Source organism: Panthera tigris, chromosome A3, assembly GCF_018350195.1.
Source record: "Panthera tigris isolate Pti1 chromosome A3, P.tigris_Pti1_mat1.1, whole genome shotgun sequence".
NCBI lineage: Eukaryota > Metazoa > Chordata > Mammalia > Carnivora > Felidae > Panthera > Panthera tigris.
Window position 1 is genome coordinate 134677560 of NC_056662.1, and position 24088 is coordinate 134701647.

Genomic DNA, 24088 nt, shown 5'->3' on the forward strand with positions numbered 1-24088 from the left:
GTCATAGCTTAGATATGTTCAAGGCCCATACAGGGAAAAAGCTTTCTAATTCATTTTTCTCTTAAAATATAAAACAAAAAAATGGAAAATGCAAGACAGCCCATCCTATTTTATTTTTTATTTATTTAAAAAGTTTTTATTTTATTTTTTTTAACCCATCCTGTTTTAGATGGGACACAAATATATTTCCGTTGTACGATAGTGACTTCAAATTTGAAGTAGAAATATCTTTTCCGGGGAAAAAAAAATCACAAACCAAACTTTCAAAATCACCAAGTCTGGAAAGTAGATTATGAAGCGAATCTGTGTGGCTGCTTCACAGACTCGGGCAGCGTTTAAACGCCACCTAGTGACCGACACTGGCATGGCAGCTGGGTTACAATTTCTCCAGGCTTGGGCAAAAAAAATGGTCCATGATTTTGCTTTTTTGAAACAATGATAGGAAATTATTGTTTTCCAGGCAATGAGATACTGTCTAAATTACATAAACAAACTGTGTTTGATATTTCCACAAGTAGAGAATCTTTTCCCCTGACCCAGTTTAAGTGAGATTTTCCCAAAGAAGCTAAGAAAAGGAAGGCACGGGTTTTCTCCTCTTCGCCTAGATTTTTTTTTTTTTGACCCAGATTATATCCTTGTTTCAAGTGATTCAGAGTTAGTTGAGAAATATTATATTGAGCCATGGCTTCATTTGTGTAAAATCCAGGTACATTCTAGGCGTTTCCCTTCATTCTTTCCTAGACAGCATCCCAGTGCCTTTTCCTAACAGATCAGAGCAATCTAGTAGCCGTGATTTATCACAGATACAGGGACAACTGTCTATTCACATGCACTCATACGTTGTTGCAGGGAAGATCCCGGTGGCTTGGATAACAGGTGCATACAGCAATCTGAACCCTGACCCCTTTGTCATGAAGTGTAAAGTGTGTATTTGTTTTGCTGAGACTCTTGGAAGAGAAAAGGGACTAGCAGAGAGAGCTAACATTCACGGAATAGTCAGCATGGGCCAGGGGCCGTGCAGAGCGTGGGCAGATGAACTATCTCCTTCTAGGCCCTTACTGAACACCGATGAGATCATCGTCTCCTGCTCTCTGAAAACATCTGTTGACTATTTCTAGACTTCTGGGTTAAAAAGCCCAAGACCACGATGGTATGAAGGCAGAAAGGACAGACTTACAGCGGGCAGACTAACCGGGGGAGGGATTGTGTCGTTGTTCTAGATGTGAAAATTGCCATCTCAACATTTAGCAAAAAAACAAAAAACCAAAAGAAAAACAAAAAAACAACAAACAAAAAGCCCCCAACTCTATCAAATGAAAGGTCTGATACAAATAGCTTCAAAACTGGGAACACGGGAGTCGCAGAAAACGCTGCTCAAAAAACTCAATCCTAAAGAAGCTAATTAACTCAAGTTAAGGGTTTTGCATTATCTATGGGTTTTGATGATCCAGGATTTACCGCGGAGAATCAGGTAGCAGGTGCAACAGACGATGGGACTGGGGGCCGTTGAGAAATGCAGCGGGAATTACTGCTGAGCACGGCCAGCACACGTCAGGTCGGAGCGAGCGTCCCCACGGGCGGGTCGAAGGCCAGGGTCCACTTCTGGGTCTACCAGTCCAGCTTCAGGTCCGCCTTGCTCCACACATATTTGCCTCCTCGCTTTAGAAACATCTTTTCATCAAATCCGCTGAACTTTATAGCTTCTTCTACGCCAACATCCAGGATGGACTTGGAAGGATCCTTCCGCCCGTTCCTGCAATTCAGGAAGCGCATCTAGAAAATTCAAGACAGAAAGGGGATATGTTTGTACAACTGATTCCTTGAAACTCAGTGTTGGGGGTTAATCCACAGTGACGTTTGACCCTGGAGCCATTTCAACAAATATTTAGCGACGGCTGTTGGCCAGACACTACACTGTGGATGCTGACCTCCTAGAACACTCTTTCTCTGCTCGAAGAGCTCACTTTAACCGACAGAAACACATTAGATCGACGAGCACATGATAAACCAAGTTACATGCCTGTCACACGTCCCTCCATGGGTCGGGGGAGGTAATGTTTAGAAATTGTGAGGTGGAGGCGGGGGACCTGGGTGGCTCAGTCGATGAAGCGTTCAGACTCTTGGTTTGAGCTTAGGTCATGATCTCATGGTTGAGCCCCTTTGGGCTCTATACTGGCAGCACAGAGCCTGCTTGGGATTCTTTCTCTCCTTCTCCTCTCTCCCTGCCCCTCCGCCACTTGCGCTGTCTCTTTCTCTCTCAAAATAAAAGAATAAACTTAGAAAATTTTAGAAACTGTTAACTGGAGAGGACGGTGTTATAAATGCACAGAAGCATGACACAGGCTGGCATGTAGGTGATACTGCTGGAATGAAAACTGTTCACGCACAGATATACAGGTGTAAAGTTAATAAAACTCTCTTTTGAGAAAGGGAGAGAGTGGGATAAGAAAAGAAATACCAAGGCGGGCAGGCACCAGACCGAAGAGTCTTATATGCCCTGTCAGGCGGGAATGAGGTCTTCACCCTTCTTAACACCCACCATGGCACTAAGCACCGTACAGTAATATTTGATGATTCAGAATGTTCTTAAATTACCAAAAGCAAATTTTGGTGTCACTAATGTTTGTGCCAACTGTGTGGAGGCCAGAGAGTTTGTAAAGGAGCATTGGTCAAAACCCCCTGCCTATCATGATACTCTAAAAACAGAAATAAATTCTACTTGACTTTTCCTCTCTACCTTGAACCCTCTAACACTGGACATTAGCATCATTGCCTTTCTCCTTATGCCCCATAAAGAGAGTTTGTCCTATTGACAGACCATGAAATGGCTGTGAAGCATCATTGGTTAATTTGAAAATAATAAAATACCAAAAGTCAAAATGAGCATTTCTCATTTTGACAAGTTCCATGCATACGTTAAAACCATTGTTCTTGTTGGAGTTCATTTCTTTCTTTAATGCTTTTTTAAATTTATTTTTGAGAGAGAGAGACAGAGACAGACAGACCAACAGAGCGTGAGCAGGGGAGGACAGAGAGAGAAGAAGGAGACACAGAACCAGAAGCAGGCTCCAGGGTCGGAGCTGTCGGCACAGAGCCCGACGCAGGACTCGAACTCATGAACCTCGAGATCATGACCTGAGCTGAAGTTGGGTGCTCAACCGACTGAGCCACCCAGGCGCCCGTGGAACTCACTCATGTCTTAGAAACAGGTCTTTGAATGGACTTGTTTGTCCTGTACTAGAAATATTGGCAATGGTTTATGAACCTAGCAAAAAAAAAAAAAAAAAAAAAAGACGAAAGAAAAAAGTAATTTGTTTTTCAAATTTGAGAAGGGGAATATTTTCCTTCTTCTCTGGAAGGCAGAGCCAGTAGCAATCGTGTCAGTGACTTCTGGAGAGGAGCCGCAGGTAACCTCTTCTCACCAAAGCCAAGATTGATCAGGGGACAAGCTGGCAACATCAGAGGTACTAAAGGTGATGTGAAGTGTGATAGGACCTTCCTCCAAAGTACCCTGGGTGCTCTGGTGCTGGAGAACCCCCAGCCCAAGACAACAGGACACGCAGTGCCACTTTCTATGTGACACCCGAGGACCCATCGCCCCACGGGAGAAAGCCTGAGCCTTTAAATTTTATAATTCATGAGAAATACTCACATACTCATCCAGAATAAGGTAGGAATCTTTCATCTGCAAAAGAGAAATTAAATACAAATTTAGTTTCAAGTGTATTTTTCAGTATGTGCGCTCAACGGTCGGTCTTACGGGGTTTGCGCGTTTGTGTTTTATTGCTTCTGGAGTCTGCATTTCTTATACCACGTGAGTGTCTTTGGCTCTGCCCCTTACGAGGGGATCCATCAGTCAGCGCCCCTGTCCCCACCTAACATACATCTCCAGGGGCGTCTCTCACAGTTTTCAGCAGGCTGGATTCTCCACCCCAGGCTGAAAGGGTCAAAGGACACTGTGAGAGCTTCTCCGAGGATGAAATCCCCAGGCTAATTTCCCCATTTTCTCAAGCTGTGGGAGAGCCTTGTTTTTTATTCAGTGTTCCCAATGGCTATTTTTCCACCATGCATGGAATTTCCCCCATTTTCAATGGAATTAAGCTTTAAAGCTATTAACCTGGGAGTCTGCCTGCAGATTTTAATGTTACTTTCATTACCCGTAACTAGTTTTACCTTCTGTAGGTATGTGAAAGGTGTCCCTATTCCCCTAGAGGAAGCTATACCTACCCTCTCGAGGCTGCGTCCTTGGAACAGCTCCCACTGCGGGAACGGTGGGCGGACACAGAGTCCAAGGACAGGGGCGGGGGAAGGGAACCTGAAGGTCTTTCAGAGGCCCCACAGCTGGCAGGTGCAGGGCTGGTGGTGGGTTCCAGCCCGAGGCTGCACCCTCTCATCCTCCTCGCTGAGCCCTCTAAAGGAACAGTGTGTGGATCCCTTGAGTTAGAGAGGTCCCTGCTTGGAACCATCTCAAGACGTGACCATGTCTGCTCCATTATACCTTCTGGTTAGACTCGGGCACCAAGCAGGACACGTCTTTGTGGCGGTCTAAGAATCCTTCAAATTCTTCATCGCTGATGATGAATTGTTGCGCTTCTCTCAAGGCGTCTTCTCCAGAATTCTCCCCCTCGATGAGGAGGCACTGGAAGACCTGGAAGGCGAGGAGGGTGTTTGCTTAGCAGAGAGTGACCCCCCCACCCCCCATGTTTGCGCCCCAAGCCTCACCTCCCCAGACCCGGCTACGTGTCCTCTATGCAAGGAAGAGTCCTCCTACTAAAGAACATTCTAGAAAGACATCTCTCTGGGGCCCTCAACGTCAGAAAGTGCAAACGGTCTGAAAATATAAAACTGGTCGAGTTTATGTTTGAGCCAGGCTGACCATCTAACCTTTTCAGACCACCAACTAAGTGATGTTCACCGCAGGGAATGAGAGTATGAAGAAAATAGACAAATCATTTGCGATCCACCAAGAAATAAGTATTTTCGAAATGTTGTCTCTGCTGACTTCAAACATCCCTTATTAAGCCCTCTACACTACGTGGGGCTTTTTTCAGTAGATATACAAGGATAGTTTCCAAAGCCATTAATAGTCTTTTAACATTCTTTTAAGTAAGTAAAGTGTGTGTGCGTGTGTGTGTGTGTGTGTGTGAATTATTATTGCATCGTAAGGAATACCATCCTCTGAGAAGGAAAAAACTGTCCCAGGGACCTGAGCAAGGTGGTAATAGGTGACAGCTGATCAAGCGCAGACCCAGCACAGAGCCCAGGGCTATAGGGTTTTCACGTAAGGGAGGGGGATTATGCACAGCATGTAATTAAGACTTTAGCCAGCTTAGAATTAATTTTGAAGCGCCCTACATGTTGCCTTCTTTGCTCACTCTATTCCCACCCCCTTCTTCTCTGCTCCCTAGTCCTTAAACATCCGTCCCCGCGGACCCTGGTCACACAGTAGATTTACTATTTGCTTTCCTGGCTGTCTTGCTCTGTAGGCTGGGAGCTTCCTGGGAGGGGACACCTCTCATCTTTGTCCCCATGGCACCCATCCCCAGTCCAGGCACAGGGTGAGGAGAGAGAGGGGGTCAGAGGAGGTCTCCACACAGGTGGGAATCCCAAGCCGGCTTGAATAGCAGGTGCAGTAAAGACACGCAGGGACTTTGGCCGTGGTGACTCTGGTTCTGGAATCCACCAACTTCAGTGGGGCTTGAGAAGCAAAACAGGGGGAAGGGTGGTGGGATTGGATGGGGAAAGTCAGGTGCAGCCTGCTCTGTTGTCCCCAGAGCAAGCCTGAAGGTGATGGCAGACCCCCTGTGGACGAACACTGAGGTTTCTTCCCTCCCACGCTCGTTCAGTGCTGGAGTACTGAGCACGGGGCCTCCCGTGGAGGACGCGGCCTCGGGGGTCCAGGCACCTGACCCAGGGGCGCTGCGTTTCATCAGTTTGCGGCCTGCGGATGCCAGTGATCTGATGCCAAACCTGCTTTTCAACCAGACAGCAGCTAATCTGCTCCCTCTAGAAAACTCAGGATTTTGAAAAGGCGATTCTGGAGTGACTCAGCACGCAGAAGCCACAAGAGGAGTTACAAGATGGGAGGAAAGAAGCTATGGGATCAGGAAGCTACAAGGAGCTCCTAGCAAACCAAAGCCAGGTATGTATGTATGTATACACACACATACAGGGAGAGAGAAGCTAAAAAGAGAATAATGAGGAAGACGGTAGTGGAACAGAGATAGGGGATCAGGGAAAAGGAGAGTGTCCGGCAGGTGGTTCTAGAAGGAGAGTCTAAGAGCTTTGAGCCTCGCCTCTGGTCCTCGTCCATCCCCCTTGCTGGACCACAGCCTTCGTTCCTGCCCCTGTCTCTCTTTCTTGGCTTTTCTCTAATTCCTTCGGGCATGGGACGCAGGTCCAAGAAGCTGCGTTTCAAACAGTTCCCTGAGTTGAGTCTGAGGAACAGCCAGGGGTAGGAAAGCTTAATTTGTCATTATCTGCAAGTGTCTGTCCATGGTGGGTGCGGTAATTACACCTTGAATTGGAACGTTAGACTTTTAGTAGCTGATGGAGGGATCGAAAGCACGAATCTCGGTGAATGAACTTTGCTGCAGCTTGGGGATGGTGTTGCCCCAATATTTACTAATAATTCAGTGAATAATATATTAACACAATTTATGAAGAACGTGTATCCATTTATGAATAAGCCAAGAGTTTCAAGAAGAAATCCAGTATTACTATATTTAATAAATAAATATCGGTTAGGTGTTGTATGGATATATGCTTTATTTTTTTAATGTTTATTTTGAGAGAGAATGAGAGAGCGAGGGAGGGGCAAAGAGAGAGGGAGAGAGAGAATCCCAGGCAGGCTCCGTGTTGCAGCCTCCATATGTGTGGGGCTCACACTCATGGACCTTGAGATCATGACCTGAGCCGAAGTCCGACGCTTAACCGACTGAGCCACCCAGGCACCCCACCTATGGATGTATTTTTTTAGAACACCTGCAAGCATTGACTATATCTTTTGACCTTTATCCTCCCAATATTCCAGAAGGGAACCGGTTCCAGTTTTTAGAAGGGGGAATTGAGGCAAAGACAGCGTAAGCAGCCTAAAGTTTGACAGGGCTGGAAGAAAGCATGAGCACCCGGTTTCCTGGCTGGCTCCTTCAGTCCAGAGTTCTCTCTAACCTTGACATTTCGGGTTTCATTGACACAAGCGCCTCCCAAACATTTTCTGAGTTATACTCGGCAGAAGCGACACGGGACACGGTACTTACTTTCCAGCGGACCGGGTTCAGGGCTTTAATCTGTTCCCTCATATCCTCATCCACATTGAATCGATTAATGACAGAATTTATTTTGAAGGCCACTCTATAATCTCTACACCATGTCCTCAGTGTTTGAAGATTCTCCACGTGGTTCTTCTTTCCTTGGCCACGACCAATGAGGACGTTGACTTGTTCATCAAAGCTGTCACAGGAGATGGCAAGAATGTCCAAATATTCACCTGAAGGGAAACGGGCATCTTTAAGCTTTTCCATTCAAGGACCAAACCTTTTAGGCCATTTATAGCCTTTTATGATAAAACGTGTCTTGTTTGTATCTAATTTTTCATTTTTTTTCACGTTTATTTTATTTGGGACACCAGGGTGGCTCAGTCAGTTAAACCTCTGACTCTTGATTTCAGCTCAGGTCATGATCTCACGGGTTGTGAGTTTGAGCCCTGCAATGGGCTCCGTGCTGACAGTGTGGAACCTACTTGGGATTCTCTCTCTCCCTCTCTCTCTCTCTTTCTGCCTCTTCCCCCACTTGCTCTCTCTCTCTCTCTCTCTCAAAATGAATTAAAAAACCTTTAAAAGGTAAAGTTTATTTTATTTATTTTGAGAGAGAGAGAATGTGTGAACAGGGAAGTAGCAGGGAGAGAGGGAGAGAGAGAGAAACCCCAGCAGGCTATGCACTGTCAGTGCAGAGCCTGATGTGGGACTTGATCCCACGAACCGTGAGATCATGACCTGAGCCTGAAATCAAGAGTCAGATGCTAAATCTGAACTTAAACTTACACTGAGCCACCCAGGTGCCCGAAGCCCAGACATTTTCTACCACCCACTCATTCTCCGGCCACATCTTCACAGCGGACTAGGTTTGAGCTTTCCTCATTATCAGGACTTTGCAGAATTGGTTGCAAAGTTGATTCTTAAAACGACTCCCTAATTATAGAAACTAGGGGTTCCAAAACTCTGTAAGCAACTATTGTCTGATTTTCTAATCAGGGATCAATTTGAAGTACGATGTGGGGGCTAATACGTTATCCACACGTACGCCCTCCGCCTCTCAACACAAACTGGGAACTGATGTGATTGGCCGTCCTGAACTCTGAACCATGAGTTGTGATCTATTAATTAATGTGGCTCCATCGTAGGATAACTAATCTTTAGTTTCTCCAAGGACAAGCACTTGTCTTTTACTTCTTTTAGAGGCTCAAAGTATCTAGCACAAAGTGGAACCAGAGTAGGCAACTGACCATTATTTAAAACGACTCAAAATGGGGCACCGGGGTGGCTCAGTCGCTTAAGCACCTGACTCTGGGGGTTTCGGCTCAGGTCATGATGTCATGGTCGGTGGGTTCAAGCCCTGTGTTGGGCTCTGCGCTGTCAGTGCGGAGCCTGCTTGGGATTCTCCCTCTCTCTCTGCCCCTCCCCCCTCTCGTGCTATCTTTATCTCTCTCAAAATAAATAAACTTAAAAAAAAATAAAGCGACTCAAAATGTTCTAAAAATTGGTCCCAGGTAAATTCCCAATGGCTTACGATATCGAAGAAAGGAATGAACTGAGAGAGTGGTCTCTAACCCAAACAAAATCAAAGTTCCAAACTAGAATAGAGACCTGTCGGTTATGTTATATTAGTTGATTTCCGAGTCAGCTGAGCATCTCTGTCCATTGGTTTATTCTGTCGCTTCTCCAGCTTCTGCTCTATGATCATGATGTCCCCTCCTCCTGCTCTCGGATTTTCTTGTCGGAGCCCTTGTGAAGAGAGAGTTAGCAACGCAGACCTGTGTGCTCAGTCCTTGTGAGTCTCCAGGAAAGCCTGGAACCTTGGTGGAGTCTTGGCCGATCCCTGCATATATGGATGCCAGCACGTTCTCTGGGTCTCCCTTTGATGACGTATGTATGTCTAGGGCACGTTCTACCAGCTTGTCAAGAGTTGTTGGGATTGTTATGCAAGATTCATGACGTACCTGGTTTCCTTGCTGGGAGTCCCGAGTTTCAGTTGCCGTGGGTGATTGCCCAACAGTGCGAGCCTAAGTGACCAGCCCTGCATAAAAGTCTCAGGCCCTCAGACTCCAATGAACATTCCTCGGCAAAAACATTCCAAACACGTCCCTGAAGTTCTCGGCTAGAGAGAAAGCACGTCTTGTTCACCCTGGAGGGGAAGGACCCGGGAGCCTGCATCTGGCCTCTCTGGACCCCAGGGATGCACATCTTCTGCTGTTTCTGAGCCGTGTCCTTGGCTCTCAGGAACCTTAGCTGTGGTGATAAGTGGCCGCTGAGTCTCGTGAGCACTCCTAGAAAACTACCAGACTCAGCCGCTCCCTCTGTCCACTCAAGCTCACAGACTTACCCTTGGTCCTTTAAACCAGAGGTGGAAAATTGAGGCTTACAGACCACCCGGTGAGACACGAACACTGCCGTGGCTGGTCCTCGTGGCATCTCAAGATATTTCAAATTTCCGTGCAAATACTGAATTGGGAGATTTCACAGAGCATGTGGATTTCTGAAGTATCTTTAAGAGTTTCGGGACGTGGCGACGCGTACCCGAAACCCCATGTAGGACAAACGCCCGTGGAAGCCCGTGGCCAGCTGGCGGTCAGCTCGTCCACCATGAACGGGACTTGGTGCTCCCCATCCTTCACAGCCTCGCGCTCTCTTACTGCTCCCCGCGGCTGGAGCGGGCTTTTCTCATGCGCTTCCAACTCACCCTGCCTCTCCCACACAGGCATCTGGGCTTCTGACCCTGGAGTGCAGCGAGCCCGCGGGGCCTGCTCCCTATGTCGCCCACATAGAGCCAGTGTTGGAGGGAGGACGTTACGCAGGGACACTGCCAGTAAGCCCGGCCGATCATCCTCTGCTCACACGGTTCCCTAAGCCTCTGTTACCTCTCTGAATCTGGTTCCTAAAGTTTCCTTTGATGCTTCTGACCCTGATTGACTAAGCGGCTCCCTTCACAGTCTTCCCGGATTCGCCTTTCCCGGACACTTTCGAATCTCGTCTTCCCGCTTACCCTTCATCCCATGGGCTACACCACCCACGTCCACGACCCCCTCCCCCCCCCCCACACCCGTGTCTTCACCATCTCTGCAGGGGTATTTGGTCAGAGCCTTTCTGTGAGCAGCCTCAACAGAGAATAAACACGGCCACGTTTTCGGTGGCGGCCAAGCTCACACCGCTCGTCCAAAGGGAGGACAGAACGCTGTGCTCTAAGAGTTAGGTAATTGTCTCCTGAAATGATAATAGTAATAAGAGCTAATATTTTCCGGGGCTCCCTAAGTTCCAGCCTCTGCTCTAGGGATGTCACATCTATGGAAACTCAGCTGTGAGGGACCTCCAGGGTCTTAGGATCCATGGTTCGCCATCCCGGCTGCAGAGCGGAGCCCCTCGGAGCCCCTCAGGTTGGTCTGTCCACACGCCACGACGTTCTGAATAACGAGTCTGGGGTTCAGTCCCCCACGCAGATAGTCTATTTAAATGTCTTCAGCAGGTGCATATGTAGCCAAAGGAGGGGAGGACAGTTTTGGCCCAAATGCTTCATCGATGAGACTAACAGAATGACAGTTCCTTGGAGATTTAACAATTGAGCATCAGCAGCAAGCCATAAGGGTTTATTCTGCAGAATGGTGTCACTGTCCCCTGCCAGCGGCTGAGCTAAAGGCACGGGCGCCGATACCTGCTCACTTGGGACGCACAGAAGAGTCGCGGTTGCTAGTATTTTCCGTTATCTGTCTTGCCATGCTTGTTTACGTGGAGCCCTGCGGCATGAAAACCTCTGACTGCGTGCCAGCCTTGTAAAGATATTACAGTTTGGTTTCTCCTCCCTGCCCAACCCCCCCCCCCGCCCCCCAGCCTAAGGCCCCGGGATGGAAGGACCCAGAACCAACACTCACGGCGGCCACGACTCCCGCGTGACGCCAGGCAGCTCACCGTAAGTCCTGAACCAGCGCTCCCGGATCAGGCTTCCGTTGCTGACGATGCTCACGCTGGGCAGCCTTAGCTCCTCCTTGCAGAACCTCACCAGCTGGCCCAGGTACTCGCCCCGGTCATGAATGAATGGCTCTCCCCCCGAAAAGTTGATCTTCTCCATCCCTGTGAGAGGCCCGACGTGACTCTTTTATCCCCCCCCTCCCCCCCGCACTGCAAAACACCCCTTGTTGCTTTAACCACAAAAGGGCTGTTTTCTCAAGGTAACAAAAACGAAATGATTATCTCCCCCCCTCACCCCCAAGCCTGGCTCCCCGTGCTTCCCACGGCGGGGAGGGACTCGCACACACACAAGCCGGGGCCTACCCCTTGGCCCCTGCTTGAACACGGATGCATCTTACTAGGGAATCAGTTACCCGGGTGAGAGACTCTCTTAGGAGGCAAAGGGGGTGCTGAGTCAACACAGGGATGTGCGAAAACCTCCTCCATCCCGTCCAGAATGGTCTTTCTTGGCACCTTCTCAGGCCTAGACGGCCCTGCATGCTGCCCTGGGGGGGTCCCTTCCCTCTCTGCCTGCTGGATGCCTGTGGTTCCAAAATTCCTGCCCTTTCCTCTCTCAACGTACTCCCTTAGTTTGGAAAAGGCTTTCGAAAAACAATATGCAAACTATAGGACTTATGTTTCAAACTACACCTGGTGTAGTTTGACCAGGTATATTATTCTGGGTGAAATCACTTTGCCCTCAGGATTTTAAGGGCATTACTCGTTGTCTTCTAGGTTTCCATACTATTGTTCAGAAGCCTGATAACACTTTGATTCATAATCCTTTCGAAGGACATGATTTTGCTTTTTTCCCTTCCAGAAGCTTTCTTTCCAATGTCCCCAAATTTCAAGGTGATGTGCCTTCGTGAGATCTGTCTCTATTCATTGTTCTGGCCACTTGGCAGGTCCTGGATGGAAAAATACAGCTTCTTTGGGAATGGGACGTTTCTCCTATTTTGTCGGTAACTCCCACCTCTTCTCGAACCTGCTTTTCTCCCTGGAGGTTCTGGTCTGTTGGTGCTCCGCTCGTAACCACCTTGCCCTCGGGCTGTGTCTCTGGAGTCCCATTTTCTCAGGACCTTATCTTTTAGTCTTTCTATCAAAATTCTAATTTTGGAAATCCCAGTGTCCACTCTCCAGACTCTCCCATATCCTGTTTTCTCAGCATTGTGTTACTTCTTATGCATAATAATTTTCCTCTCATCTCTCTGGGATGATCAGTTACAGATTTTTTTTTTTTGACGTTTTCCTCTATTCTCTTTGCTGATTTGTTTTGGCATCTGCCTTTTACTTTGGGGTTTCTATTCGTCCCTTCTAATTTGAGTGAAGCATAAAAGAGCAGAATGGAATTTCTGTGATTCAGGAAGAAACCACGCAGACGGAGGGTTTCGGTACAGAGTGACAGAGCGAGAAATGGACTTATTCACTGGATAATGCCCCACGTGCCGGTAGCCTTGGTGTTTCCTCTGGGCCATTTTGTTCTCCTGGAGAAGGACTCTTAATCTCCTGCTATGCCTGACCACCTGGCTGCCTGTACCCTGGAAAGTACCAGCAGGCCGGTTCTCAACCCCCGGCCTTCAGTGTGGGCTCTCCTCCCGGCCCCACCTGGGGTCCCTGAGCACAGCCTTGGTGGTCCAGATCCCTCAGAAAAGAAGCCGCCTGTCATCTGCAGGACTTGGAGAGGGACCTCGTCTGACCGTGGTGGGGAGAGCCGTGGAAGGGCCTTTGGCCTACTTCCTCCCTCCCGCCTCACCCCCTACCTGTGGATCAACGCTGTGCTTCTGCATGCTAACATGCTTCCCGTCTTTGAAATGTCCTACATTCCATGCAGCAGGCTGGTGAGCCTCTTACAGCCACTGCCCTGCAGACACATGCTGAAGGCGTCCAAGAGCCATAAACCATTTAGGACAACAACCTGTGGATTTCCTTGTGGGCTTATGCCCCTTCTTTCAATGATGCTATTGGAACTTTAGTGGCATGAAGGAAAGATTGGAAGGGCGTTCAGTAGAACGTCCAGAAGGTCTACATACATTTAGAATTTCTGCAGCGATATTGTCCTGGTGGCGTTCATTTCCATTCAGTTCCGTTCAACTCGGTTGACTGCGTCTCTACCAGATGCTCTGTTCCACTGGCAATATCAGAGCCGGACGTTTCCAGAACGAACCCTTAATCGGTAAGCAACCAGCTCCGCTAAGTGGAGTTTGAAACGCACGCTTCGCGGGACTCTAAGGGTGCTGATAGCTCAGGCAGCGGACAGCCTGCTCGGATTAGAGACAGAAGCCACCACGCTTCAGAGCATGCGAAGGAAAGGGCACGGGGTGACAGGCTGCTGACACAGAAGCGTGTGTGGGCATCAGAGGTCAAAGGAGCAAGCGTGAGACCAGGAAGAGCAGCAAACAGACCGAGTCGCTGGAATAAAATAATTAGAAGCACCAAATAAACTAACGGAGAAGGCTGGGGATCTTATTAAGGGCCAAACAGCACAATCTGCCACAAAATTCCCTAAGAATTTTATTTGTTAACATCCATTCAACAAACTTGGTCCCTACAAAGTATGGAATACCGTGCCTGGCCATTTCATTTGTGCAAACTCACTGTAGCCCAGCTTTTAAAACGCTGTCCGGACCCGGTTTTGAGGTCCTGGCTGAAGGCCGGTCATCCTTAAATTCATCCTTAAACTCATTCAGCAAGGAAGGCATCATTACCCTGGTTTTTATCATTTATTTATTGTTTAAAGTTTATTTTTGAGAGAGAGCGAGCGAGCGTGTGCGCACACACGCGAGTCGGGGAGGGGAGGGGCAGGGAGAGGGAGCGAGGGAGTCCCAAGCAGGCTCTGCACTGTGAGCGCAGAGCCCGATGTGGGGCTCAAACTCACCGAAAGCAAGATCGTGACCTGAGCTGAAATCAAGAGTTGGGTGCTTAACCAACTGGGCCACCCAGGCGCCCCATCCTGGTTTTTAGTTGCAGGGTTGAAGCCCGGAAAGGTTCACGAATTATTCACGAATACAAGGCTAGGAAAAAAAAAATGCTGAGATGGATGTCCAAGCTCCAAAGCCTTCCATTTTGTCAGCGGGGCGGCCCTTCACCCCCGCTTGCCCAAGCTAGTCCCGCCTGATGGCAGACCAGATGTCACCTGTTATTCTTTTCCACACCGCCTTTCACGCTCCGGTGGGCCTACGACTGGACAGAGATAAGTTCTATCCCCTCACCGGTGAGGGCTAGGAGCCTGGCTGTGTGGCGGTGGTTATATTTAATAAAAACATCTTTATTCCCTAAAGTGTGGTTAAATAGGGTCAGACAAACCAGAGAGCGTGACACAGTGTGTTGGCCAGTGACGTGGCCCTTGATGAATTTGAGGGTAAGACGTAGAGGGGATGAAAGGAAGAGGGAGCTGAGGGAACGGGATGTGGATGCGTAGTTGAGATCTTAGATGAGGAACAATGACTTCACAGTGATCTTAACATACAAGGAGTGATCCTATTACAGCCCAGATCGCTACTGACCCCCGGAGTGGCTACCTTCTCTTCCGTGTCCTGCGTGTAAAAGCGAGAGGAGTCAGTAATATTCTGGAGACGCATCTCCAGCCGGAGTCGTACATTTTCATTGTAAATATAATTTGCATTTAGATTTAAAATTTTAATCACCACCAGAGTAGATTTGTCCTGTTTTAGCCACAAATCTCACCTACAGGGCACATAACCTATACTACACCTTAATCATTTTAAGTAATTTTGGTTTTATTTACTTAAAACTGAGAGGTCACCATATAAGGGTTTTAATTATAACTAAAGTAGTTTAGGCCCTATTAAGAAACGTTTGAGCATTTGCTTATCTGTGCCTCGTAGCTACTTTTTGAGGTTGGCATATGAGTTACCTTTACACACATTTTAAAGATTAGTTAACTTACATTCAGAAAAGTTAAATGTCTTGGCACGTCACATAAGTGCTGCAGCAAGAGGTCAAGTCCTGCCTTGCGAGTCAAGAGTCTGAGCTCTTTCCAGGACGCCAGACCTCCCTTCATTTGCTCATGTCTCCAAAAACATTTATTACCCACCTATTACATTCTAGATATTCTCCTAGGCACAAAAATACACAGAATGCTAACATTCAGCCTTGGAACTCAAACCCTTTGGGGACCCAGATATTAAAAATAAAACAACCTGGGGTGCCTGGGTGGCTCAGCCGGTTAAGCGTCTGACTTCAGCCCAGGTCACGGTCTCATGGTTTGTGAGTTCGAGCCCCGTGTCAGGCTCTGTGCTGACAGTGTGGAGCCTGGAGCCCGCTTCGGATTCTGTGTCTCCCTCTCTCTCTGCCTCTCCCCAGCTCATGCTCTGTCTCTCTCTCAAAAATAAATATTAAAAAATTAAAACAATGGAACGAAACATAACTTCAAAAGTGCTATAGTACACGTTCATAGCAGGCACCGTGGGATCACGAATAGGGAGAGAGGGCATTCCAGAAAGAGAGGATAGCGTGATCACAGGCCTGATTTATGCAGGTGGTGAGGGAGAATGAGTATAACATGATGTGCCTGGAGCATAGGGCACTGAGGGCATTGGGGTGAAGGATGTCGAGGTCCCCGTGGGGGCAGCAGAGACGATTGTAAGAATCGCAGCAATCCAGCTGAGAAATGGGGAGACGCTGAGCCAGACCCCACGGGAACAGTGAGGTGGGACTCCACTTGGCTGAACGGCTGTGGATGATTGAGCAAACACCACGGGGAACAAAAGAAATCAGATCATTCCATTATGTAAAGTACAAAATCAGGCAAAAGCCATCTGTCCGTTAGAAGACAAACTCAGGGTTACCCTTGTGGGGGGCAGGGCAGTGATGGAAGGGAGACGTTTCTGGGCACTGGGACGCTGTCTGGGCACTGTTTATCTGGGCGTGGCTATTTTGTGCAGTTCACTCAGCTATGCCCTCAGGACGGGCGTGACTTTGTGTGTGTGTGTTATACTTCTGTAAAAAAGCAAAACAAAACGACAACACAACAGTTAAGCAAGTTGAGAAAAAGTTGGCAAGGTTGCTGAAGTTGCCAGCTTCCCAGGAGCTCCGGGAAAGACAGGAAGACCAGGTGAGAAGGAAGGACGGATGTGGAGGGGAAGATGCTGCCTCGGAATCACGTACATGCTGAGCCTTCTCGGAGATGCTTCCACTAGCGTGGAGAAGCTCAGTAAGCAAGTCTTGAGATCAAAATCATTGTCGTATTTGTACTGCAAATAGTTTCTTTACAGTTTCATGGGAGAGGGGCGCCTGGGTTGCTCAGTCGGTTAAGCGCCCGACTTCGGCTCAGGTCATGAACTCACGGTTCGTGAGTTCGAGCCCCGCATCGGGCTCTGTGCTGACAGCTCGGAGCCTGGACCCCGCTTCGGATTCTGTGTCTCCCTGTCTCTCTGCCCCTCCCCCACTTGCGCTCTGTCTCTCCCTGTCTCTCAAAAATAAACAAATGTAAAAAACAAATTTTAAAGTTTCATGGGAGGAACACATACATAATCCGAAGTAAGAGACTGGAACATTGTAGTTCCCAAATCAGAGTTTTCGTCTTTGTTTTCAACTTTCCTCATTAATTCTTTCTGGAAAACCCCCACTGCACTGGTGCTTTGGACAAACTCAGAAAGTAGAACGGTCCCAACCTGCTTCTTGGCAAACGGGGGGAGCGGGGGCACTGGGAGCCTGGCAGGTGCAGGGACCTCTGTTCACCTGGAGGCTGTAGGAGGGATGGGTTTGCAGTCCCTCCGGGCTGCGCCAGCCGACTGGTTCCGAAGGCCCAGGCATCGCCCCCAAATTCACCCCAGGCATCCCCCCCAATTCACCCCAATTCTCCCTCGCGGGACGGACGCTCTGCAGGCCCTCTGCCACCTGTGCGCATCCCCAAGCCCGCGGCCGCGCCCTGACTTCCTCCTGGGATGGGGGACTCACCGGCTTCCTGCAGCAGCCGCAGCCCTCGCTTGGCCTCGTCCAGGGGCAGCACGAAGGACGTCTTGGCCGTGTGGAAGCAGAAGCCACACTTGTAGTTGCACTGGCGGGTGAAATGGTAGTTGACGCTGGTGGGGGTGATGGGCTGCTCCGGGCCCTGCCCGCCGTCCCCTCTGCTCCCCTGCGCTTCTCCCCGGCCCGGCTGCGGTGGCCGGGCGCTCTGGCCCCCTGGCAGCCAGAGTGTGGCCCTGAGCCAGAGGACCCAGGGGACCAGGCTGCTCCAGAGGGAGCGCAGGGGCTTCCTGAAAGCGCTCAGCAGCTTTCCAGCAAAAGCCACGGGCACCAGCATCCACATGGTGGCCAGGCTCCCTGAGGCTGTCCTGCTGCCTGGAGACAGGGCTTATATGTGCCAGGAGCGACCTGTCACGTGGGCCGGCCGGACACACTTCTGACTAACTCTCGGCTGAGCTCAAGTTTCGATTTTCCTGTTCGTGAAAATGAAAGTTGGGACGGGGCCAAGGCTGAAGGCTGGGGATCGGGGCCAGCATCGGCCCGGCCCGGCCTCACCTTTCACCTGTCTTGGGGGCCGGCACGGGCCTTCTCACTGGTTACAGACCAGGACCTCGCCCTCTGTCCGTCTGGCCCTCCGTCCAGCAGGGAGCCGCAGCCCGGACAGAGATGCCGCGGCTCTCCAGGCGGCACGTTCCTCACACATGACGCTTCCTGCCGCCGCCCCCAGCGAGAGTCTGGTGTGAAAGCCACAGAATGAATGGCACGGGCGGCCCTTGCGGGGCGAGGACAGGACCCGTGAGCCTCGGCGCCCCTTGCAGACCGTGGTCCAAATGCACAGGCACATGATAACACCCATGTTCCATCCACCTTTAGCTGTCCATCTCCACCTTCTGTATTTTCCCAGCGTTGAAACTCAGACACTTACACTCCCCTGAATTTCATTGATTGATTGATTGATTGATTGAAAGTTTTTTTATTTTTAGTAATCTCTGCAACCAACATCAGCCTCGAACCCACGACCCCAAGATCAAGAGGCGCTCGCTCCTCGGACCGAGCCAGCCAGGCACACCATTTCTATTTTAGTTTTTTTTTTTTTTTTAAATATCTACTTATTTTTGTGAGAGAGAGAGTGGGGGGAGGAGCAGAGAGAGAGGGAGACACAGAACCCGAGGCAGGTTCCGAGCTCTGAGCTGTCAGCACAGAGCCCGACATGGGGCTTGAACTTGCCAACTGTAAGGTCATGACCTGAGCCCAAATCACACGCTTAACCAACTGAGCCACCCGGGCACCCCATTTCTATTCTACATTCAAAAGACCATAGGAAAATCAGAAGCTTTGCTAAGTTCTTGTTCATTGTCAAGAATTACAGTAGTTTCTTCCTGATTTTCAGTTTCCTAGAGAGCATTGTCGAATTTTGTGCTGAACCTTTTTTTTTGCTTTAGCTGTCTTTAATCAGAATTGTCTTAAAAATTCTTTTTAATGTTTACTTTTGAGGCAGAGAGAGACAGAGCATGAACGGGCGAGGGTCAGAGAGAGGGAGACACAGAATCTGAAGCAGGCTCCAAGCTGTCATCACAGACCCTGACACGGGGCTCGAACTCAGGGACTGTGGTTCGAGCAGGTGGTCTTAAGTTTTCCTGAAGCTCATGGAAAGCTGGGACAGTCCTGGTAGGTAAGCTTCTGGAGCCACAAACCAAGCTCGTCACGTACTGGCTATGGGGCTTTGGTAAGTTACTTTATTTCTCTGGATCTCCGTTACCTCATCTGTAAGTCCAGATAGCTCGTGCGGCTTTTTTTGTGTGTGAAGACTGAAAGTTCTCATTTCTGTGGATCACATCAACTGGGACGGTGTCTGGAAAGTGGCACGTGTTCACTTGGGGTCAGCTATTGTTATTCTGGCGGTGTTGTGTTCTAAATAGAAACAAAGATGACTTTCACTTTACTTGGAAAGAAAACTGAAAGCAAAGTCAGCAAAATAGCAAGCCTGTGTGTAATGATCTGATTACACACTAACGGATATAACGCAAGTGCTTGAAATCTTAGCCCAAAGCATTTTAAAACCTCACTGTCGTATGGCTCAATCAGGAAATACTTCCCCCCCCCCCCCCCCCCCGGATCACATGTGTTTGAAGAAATGAAAACCAAATCGGTTTACATTTCAAATTGAGTATCAGGTAAGGCACAGAGGGTGACCATGTAGGCTTTTCAAACCAGACCTTTTAAGGTCTGAATCCTAATTCAGCCAAGAGTGTTTCATTTGGGGTAAATTTCTTCACCTGCCTGATCTTGTTAACACATCTGGAAATATGGATGGTAATGTCACACTCACACAGGGCATTTTAGGGATTAAAATGTATGGGGCGCCTGGGTGGCTCAGTCGGTTAAGCGTCCGACTTCGGCTCAGGTCACGATCTCGCGGTATGTGAGTTCGAGCCCCGCGTCAGGCTCTGTGCTGACTGCTCAGAGCCTGGAGCCTGTTTCAGATTCTGTGTCTCCCTCTCTCTCTGACCCTCCCCCGTTCATGCTCTGTCTCTCTTTGTCTCAAAAATAAATAAATGTTAAAAAAAAAATGTATATTCAGCACCGAGAGTAGTGCTTGCGTGATAAATTAACCATATCTAACACACCATATAGCGTTGTGCCCCAGGCCCCGGCCTACACTTTGCATGCACTTACTTATTTTACAGCTGGAGAAGCTCACGCCACGCAGGGAGTGTTTGAACTGGGATGTAACACCTGGAAACCTGCTCAATGATAATTATCAGCACGTTAGTTTAGTTTTTCCTAAATCTGTTCTAAGCAGGCCAGTTTCTTTTATGCATTCATTTGTCCCTTCCTTCCTTCCTTCCTTCCTTCCTCCCTTCCTTCCTTCCTTCCTCCCTCCCTCCCTCCCTCCCTCCAGGCATTCTCTCTTTCCTTCCTTTCTTCTTTGCTTCAACAAGTGTTTATTGAGAGCCTCCTACTTTTCAGAGAAAACCTTGGTAAATGTGAATAAAATACAAATCAGATAAATAAGCCCAAGTTTTTCCAGCAGAGAACTCACAAAAGTTAAGTCCTTATGGTATTCCTTGAACATATGTCCTATTCCTTCCAACCTGTCTTTTCCCACCCATTTAAGAGTAAGGTTCAGGAGTGGTAGACTTTCTTATTCAAAGTCAGGGCCTGCACAAGCCAGGGAGGGATTTCTGCCTCCAACTGCTCAAGATGGGGCTGGGCTGGGGGAAGCACAAGGCAGCCCCGTTTTGGCTCTCTAGTGGGAGTCGGCCATCTCTAAAGGCATCCACATGCAAGTGGAAAACAGTCAAATGTCATCGTCATTTTTCTGTAGCCAGGGACTTTTTTTCCTAAACACCTGAACATCTGTAACATACTCCATGCTCCCTAATGTGTACCGTTTCCTGCAGGGATGTCCCAACAGCGGCTGCAACACATCAGCCGAACGTAGAATCCGTTCAGTTATTTGCAGACATCCTAACATCTCTGTGGTAAGTCTTTTGCTCACGCATGCCATACGTCAGGACTACCCATCAACTACTATGCATCCCATACATCAAAAGGTACACAATTCGTAAATGCACGGCACGATGAATCTCTGGTAGACTGAACACATGTATGTAATGAGCATCTTGATCAAGAAATAGAACTTTGCCAAGAGGCCTCCAAGACCTTCCCTCAGGCCCTGAACCCTACTCTGCCCCAAAGATAACCCTGTCCTGTTTTCTAGAAACCATACTCCAGGTTTGCCGCTGTTAAAGTTCATGTGGATGGAATCACGACATGCCCGCTTTCTGTCAGGACTTTCTCACTCAATGCTGTTTGTAGACTTATCCATGTTGCTGTGTTTAGCAGTAGATTGTTCATTTTCCTAGCTAGCATTTATTGATTCTATTGTTTGAATATACCACAATTCATTTAATTATTATTAAAAAATTTTTTTTTTAATGTTTATTTATTTTTGAGACAGAGAGAGAGCATGAACGGGGGAGGGGCAGAGAGAGAGGGAGACACAGAATCGGAAGCAGGCTCCAGGCCCTGAGCCATCAGCCCAGAGCCCGACGCGGGGCTCGAACTTACAGGCCGCGAGATCGTGACCTGAGCTGAAGTCGGACGCTTAAGTGACTGAGCCACCCAGGCGCCCCTTATTTTGTTATGATGAACGTTTGGAATATTTTGCTATCACACCATGAATATTCTTGTATATGCCTTTTGGTCAACATATACATGTGCGTTTATGTTGGGTATATACCCAGGAATGGACTCATTGCCTCATGTGGTGTATGTGTGCTCCCCTTGAGCACATATCTGCAAAGAGCTTTCCAGAGCGCTTGAACCAGTTTACATTCCCACCAGAATACTGTAAGGGTTCTAGCTGCTCCACATCTTCCTTCTCATTTGGCACTTTCACTGTAAGATTTTTGTTTTGTCTGCTTTAATTTGACCACCCAGTGGATATGTAATGGTAGCTCTCTTTTAGTTTCCAGTTCTCTGATGACTAGTGATATTAAGCACCTTTATATATGTGTATTAGCCATCTCTTTTGTAAAGTGCCTGTTCACGTCCCTTGCCCACTTTTGTATTGGACTTCCTGCATTCCACCCTCCCCTCCCCCCACAGTGGACTTTCCGTATTTTTAGTACAGATTTTTAGAAATTCATTGTTTATCATGAACTTTCTTGGTTACACACATTGTACATATCTTTAACTCTTTGGCTTTCTTGTTCACTCATTTACTAGTTGAAACTTAATTGATTTAATGAGTACAATTTTATTAATTTGCAGAGCTGTGGTTTTGTGTATCCGTGTGAGTATTTAAGGAAATGAAATGGACTATTAAAGTGCTTCAAAATAAGATATTGTTCCTTGAAATTTTTACTTAGCTGTCTTGTGTGTGGGTATTGGCTAAAAGGATTCATACGACTCAGGAGCAGTTTATACTCCCTGTTAGGGTTTATTCCAGGGAAGGGATGCAGAGTGAAAACAGGAAGAAGATGAAAACTCAGACTGAGTCTGGAGAGGTCTGCACAGGCTTCTGAGCCCTTGGCCTGAGTTGCTCAGGACGGACTTTCTCTCAAGCAGTGCACTACAGGGACAAGTACAAATTAGTTGGTCAGGGAAGCCTGCTTGAGTCTCAGAGTCTGGGTTTATGTGGAGGGCTAGACGTGTAGGTGCATTCAGCTGTGACTGGCCATGGTCACCAAATCTAAGAAACCCAACGGTGAATGAGGTGCCCATCACCAACCTTGGTGTGTGCAGAACAGTGCTGACAGGCCGATGTGGCATTGCTCCCGTATAGACACAGAATCATCAATGATCCGTAGAAAGAAACTTTTGAAGGGCACGTTTCTAGGGTTTGGCCAGGATCGATCGTGGCTCCGGTCTCCCCTGGAGAGATGCTCTGAGTGAGCTGTGTTGACTCTTTCTTCATGGTTTGACACGTAAGCTCTATTAGTGAGAAAATCAACTCTGCAATACGATAGGATATTTTTCAGATTGGAAGCTCACAAATGCATCCAAAAGAACTTTATAAAAGAGAAATAGAAGGCTTATGGACCAGAGGGTTTACCTGTTCCTTAATAAAGCAGTTACTTACTAAATGCGTCTACTTTGGGGTCCTTCATTACCTTCTTTCCCAGGGTTTAGATTATAGAATCATCACTCCTTCCCGGATCTATTTTGTCAATTCTTATTTTCCAACTTCACCGTTTATTTTGTGACATTCAGACGTATTGATGTAGAATTGTATGTAATCTTCTCTGTTTTTGGAGGCCTTCACAATCTGTGGCTTTTTCCTTTCTTGGATACCTATCGTGCTGGTTGCATTTTCTTTCTTTTTCTCCATTTGAATAGTCGACCTAGAAGTATATCTACTTCAGCAGGTTTTCCAAAACCAATCTCCTTTCCAAAATAAATATTAGTGTTTTCATTTATTAGTTATTACTTACTGCATTTATATTTATTAATTCTTCCTTTCTGCTCCCCACCCCACCCATGAACAGAGTGGCCAGGATAGCTTTAGTTTTCCCATTTAATACTCCAAGTGTTGAAAACTATGACTTAAAAAAATTTTTTTTTCTAAATGTTTATTTATTTTTGACAGAGAGAGAGAGAGAGAGAGAGACAGAGAGACACAGAGAGAGACAGAGCATGAATGGGGGAGGGGCAGAGAGAGGGAGACACAGACTCCGAAGCAGGCTCCAGGCTCCGGGCTGTCAGCCCAGAGCCTGACGCGGGGCTCCAACTCACGGACTGCGAGATCATGACCTGGGCCAAAGTTGGAGGCTTAACTGACTGAGCCACCCAGGCACCCAGAAAAATACGACTTTTTTAAATGAATGAAGCTGTGTTATCCATTCACTGAAAGACTTCACTGAAGGATCTTTCCAGCTCCCAGCTTCTCTGCTCTCCACCCACAAGGGTAGTTTGTTCCATCGAAACATCCACTTAAGTTGGGACCATCAGATTCTCTGTACAGGAATTTGAAACTGGAACTCAAAAATCTGACAGATTTTTTTTTTCCCTTTATGAGTGAAAATATTCTATATTCAATTGTCAACAGATATGAACGTTGACTGAGCACGGGGGGTGCGAGGTCTTTAATTTCACTGTCTTCTTGGTGGGGGGAGGTAGGTGAAACGGAGAGGAAAACAAAGAAAGGACAGAGGCAGTGGGGAAGGGGCGCGCAAAAAGGGCCAAGAGAGGCTCATGGGAGGTCGCAATATGGGTGTTTTCTTCTTCTGTCTCCCATGTGCTGATTATACACGTGAAAACACCTCTGCGCGCTAAGTGCCCAAAGTCAGATTGCTCACAGAGAGTAAGAGTGATCCTGTTCTCGAAGAGCTGAACTGCCCCTGGTCTATTAACCCATAGTTCAACCTCAGGTCTAAAAGTTCCTGCTTGTCGACAAGTTGTATTCCCTTCGGGATTACACATGCACCCGCGCTGAA

At 47.9% G+C, this 24088-nt stretch overlaps 1 protein-coding gene across 1 annotated transcript; it reads right to left on the minus strand.

The window, feature by feature from the left end:
• Positions 1-104: 104 nt before the first annotated feature.
• Positions 105-17488, minus strand: RSAD2 (radical S-adenosyl methionine domain containing 2). The gene is made up of 6 exons (XM_007098202.3): positions 17136-17488; positions 11178-11339; positions 7260-7489; positions 4499-4648; positions 3653-3685; positions 105-1773 (listed from the first exon to the last, which is right to left on the minus strand). The coding sequence occupies exons 1-6, from the start codon at positions 17485-17487 to the stop codon at positions 1609-1611; spliced, it is 1092 nt and encodes a 363-aa protein (XP_007098264.2). The 5' UTR covers position 17488; the 3' UTR covers positions 105-1608.
• Between the last annotated feature and the right edge of the window lie 6600 nt (positions 17489-24088).

Excerpts from the sequence above, each read along its gene's own strand:
- RSAD2 (XM_007098202.3), bottom strand. The coding sequence starts at position 17,487 with ATGTGGATGCTGGTGCCCGTGGCTTTTGCTGGAAAGCTGCTGAGCGCT. Across the intron at positions 7,490-11,177 it reads GCGCTGGTTCAGGACTTACG|GTGAATATTTGGACATTCTT; the intron begins GTGAGCTGCCTG and ends GTTTCCCTTCAG. Across the intron at positions 4,649-7,259 it reads TGAACCCGGTCCGCTGGAAA|GTCTTCCAGTGCCTCCTCAT; the intron begins GTAAGTACCGTG and ends CTCGCCTTCCAG.